The following is a 3,292-nucleotide window of genomic DNA, read 5'->3' as shown; positions in this document are numbered from 1 at the left end:
CTCTAACAGATCCCTCTCTCCACCATCACTGGTCACCTCCATCAGGAACAGCTTCTTGGACAATCTTGTGGGCCTCTACAGGACCTTTCCCTCAATCTGGATCAGCAACAATAGGGACTGCCCCACTCTCTATAGGGAGGCTGGGTCAACATACTCTGCCACTGGAAGAAGACTGGTCCTGAAATGAGTGCAGCCTAGAATAATCCCAGCTGTGACCATGGACTTTGAGCTCAGACCTACAGGGATGCACAGGTTATATAGGATCCTGTGCTGAATATGGTTAGATCAGATTGATGGAGTTTATAGTTGATATTTATATACTTTCCCCATATTTTGGAGCTACTCTCTGCCCTAATTCAGCTTTCTAGTCTTTTTTATTTATTTATTTATTTTTATTTATTTATTTAAGAAAGGATAAATTAACAAAACCATAGGGTAAGAGGGGTACAACTCCACACAGTTCCCACCACCCAATCTCCATATCCCACCCCTCCCCTGATAGTCCTCCCATTCTCTATCCCTCTGGGAGCATGGACCCAGGGTCATTGTGGGTTGCACAGCTTTCTAGTCTTATTCCCAACTTTGGCACCATCTTGCCAGATAAAACTTTTAGCCCACCTGCATATTAGCTGTTGGGCTCAAGCAAGAATTAGTAAAGTCATGGGCCTCTTGGAACATACCTAAAATAGACTTGCTAACTTTTCCCAGAATACACCAAATATCATCTGATGTATTCTTACCTTTAGGTTCCTGATTATTGAAAAATTTGCTCTGCTTTATGCCTTAATGCTTTTCAGCCACCAACCTACAGATGCTACCATGATGCCAACCTGACTTCCCTGGGCAGAAAACCTCACCAATGTGTCCTGGAACCTCCCCTCCCCAGAACCCTGTCCCACTAGGGAAAGATAGAAACAGGCTTGGGGGATAGATCCACCTGCCAACACCCATGTCCAGCGGAGAATCAGTTACAGAAGTCAGACCTCCCACCTTCTGCACCCCATAAAGATCCTGGGTCCATGCTCCCAGAGGGATAATGGCTAAGGAAGCCTCCAATGGAGGGGATGGGACATGGAACTCTGGTGGTGGGAACTGTGTGGAATTGTTCCTCATTATCCAACAGACTTGTCTTTCATAATTAAGTAATAATAATAAAACAGGGCCTTTCTGGGGTTGTGAACATAAAGTCTGAATCATACACTGATCAATTTAAGAGTAGTCAGGAAACATTTAACATAAAACTCATGTGGAGAGAACTTTATTTTTCCCCTCTTTTTCTTTTTCCTTAGTGGGGGGATTAATGGCTTACAGTCAATAGTAAAATGCAGTAGTTGGCACATGTGTGAAATTTCTCATTTTTCCACATAACAGTCTAAACCCCCCCACACTAGGTCCTCCTCTGCCATCATGTTCTAAGACCTGAGCCCTCCCCCTACACCCCAAAGTCCTTTACTTTGGTGCAATACACCAACTGTAGTCCAAGTTCTTCTGTGTGTTTTCCCTTCTGATCTTGTTTTTCAACTTCTGTCCATGGGTGAGATCATCCCATATTCATCCTTCTGTTTCTGACTTATCCCACTTCACATAGTCCTTCAAGCTCCATCCAAGAGGGGACAAAAAAGGTGAATTCGCCATTTTTAATAGCTGAGTAATATTCCATTGTATATATAGACCACAACTTGCTCAGTCACTCATCAGTTGTTAGACACCTGGGTTTCCTCTAGGTTTGGGTTATTACAAATTGTGCTTAATGAACATAGGTGTACACAGGTCTTTTTGGATGGATGTGTTTGGTTCCTTGGGATATATCCCCAGGAGAGAAATTGCAGGGTCATAAGGTAGGTCCACTTCTAGCCTTCTGAAAGTTCTCCAGACTGCTCTCCACAGGGATTGGACCCATTGACATTCCCACCATGAGTGCAGGAGGGTTCCTTTGTCCCCACAACCTGGAGAGAACTTTCTAAGAAATAAGTATCATAGCCTTTGTCTTTTGATGCTGGCTTTTATATGTTTAAGATTTACTTATTGAAAGAGAAAGAGAGGGAGAGAAAGAGAGAGAGAGAGAGGAAGGAGAAGGAGGAGGAGGAGGGAGAGAAGTGGTCTGAATCACTCTGGCATATACAGGTCTATGTTGGAACTCAGGACTTCATGTCTGCAAGTCCTGTGCTCTACCACCTCAGATCTCTCCTGGGCTGTAAGCCACAAGGACTTGCTCCTGAGTGTGAATCCTGGCAAAAGCTCATTTGAGTCAGCTGACAAGTTGGAGTTTCATGTGCCAAATGGACTGGAACTCAGTATGACAGAGTGCGTGGTGGGTGTGAGGGCACAGGGGAGTCCAGGTGGGAAGAGGTGCCAAATGGCTTGTGAGGGAAGAAGTTGGGCCCAGGAATGAGAGTGGAGGGCAGCCAGCTGTGAGTACCTCCGATTCAGTAGCAGTGATGTAAACCTGTCACTACTTTCCATCTCTAGCAAACTTTTGGCCAAAATAGCCTTCCAGGAGCAAGGTGGGAATGAAAATAGAAGTGCTCTGGATTCAAGGAAACCATAGGGAGGGCATAGGACTGAACTGTCCTGTGCAGAGTTCCAAGGGGCAGGGGGAACCCGGCAGGTATCTAGATCACACACACTGATAACAAGAGCATCCTCACTACCCTGTCACCTAGACACTCACACAACATTAAAGACGGAAAGGGGCACAGGTCTGCACATGATGGGCAGCTGAATCTGGGACTTGATCCTCTCACCAGCTTCTTTCAAAGGACCCCACCTTCTGTGGGTGCTGGGGTGACAGCCTCTCTGAAGCCACTTCTAGCCAGCAGCAGAACAGTGTAGAAGGACATCCCTCATGTGGCCAGGAGCCAGGGCAGTCGAGGCATCTTAGTAGTACATGTTCTTATCCCACCAGCCTGCAGGGGTGGGGGGGGGAGCGTATAAGATCAGGTGGGGCTGTGGGAACAGACCCACAGAGCCTCCCAGCCATGTGGCAACTTACTTCCTGGGTAGAGTCGGATGAACATCTTCCGGACCTCATCATATACCCAGATCAAGATGGCATGAGGGATGGCCACGAACCAGTACTGAGGCCTAGAAGCAGAAGGTCACTGAGTCCCAGTGCAGGCAGAGATGGCCTCTGACCAAACTAGCAGCCCTGGGGTCCCTGTACCCCTCCCCTGCTTCATTGCAAAGAGCAAGCCTGCCCAGTCTTCAGCCTGGACTCAGACAGCTGCTCCCTGACTGGACTAGCACAAGAGCAGTACATGCCTTTGCTACAAATGATCTCTCTCTATATATA

The 3,292-nt window shown here is 46.9% G+C and overlaps 1 protein-coding gene across 1 annotated transcript in view; it reads right to left on the bottom strand.

The window, feature by feature from the left end:
- Positions 1 to 1,242: 1,242 nt before the first annotated feature.
- ATP12A (ATPase H+/K+ transporting non-gastric alpha2 subunit) overlaps positions 1,243 to 3,292 on the bottom strand; it is a 37,479-nt gene continuing 35,429 nt past the window's right edge. Inside the window, exons 22-23 of the mRNA XM_007517203.3 lie at positions 2,993 to 3,084; positions 1,243 to 2,906 (exon numbers count right to left, since the gene is read on the bottom strand). Coding sequence (XP_007517265.2) covers positions 2,878 to 2,906; positions 2,993 to 3,084 — 121 coding nt within the window. The 3' untranslated portion in view covers positions 1,243 to 2,877. The remainder of the gene's footprint in view (positions 2,907 to 2,992; positions 3,085 to 3,292) is intronic.

Source organism: Erinaceus europaeus, chromosome 5 (assembly GCF_950295315.1).
Source record: "Erinaceus europaeus chromosome 5, mEriEur2.1, whole genome shotgun sequence".
NCBI lineage: Eukaryota > Metazoa > Chordata > Mammalia > Eulipotyphla > Erinaceidae > Erinaceus > Erinaceus europaeus.
This window is presented reverse-complemented; position numbering and strand designations above follow the sequence as displayed.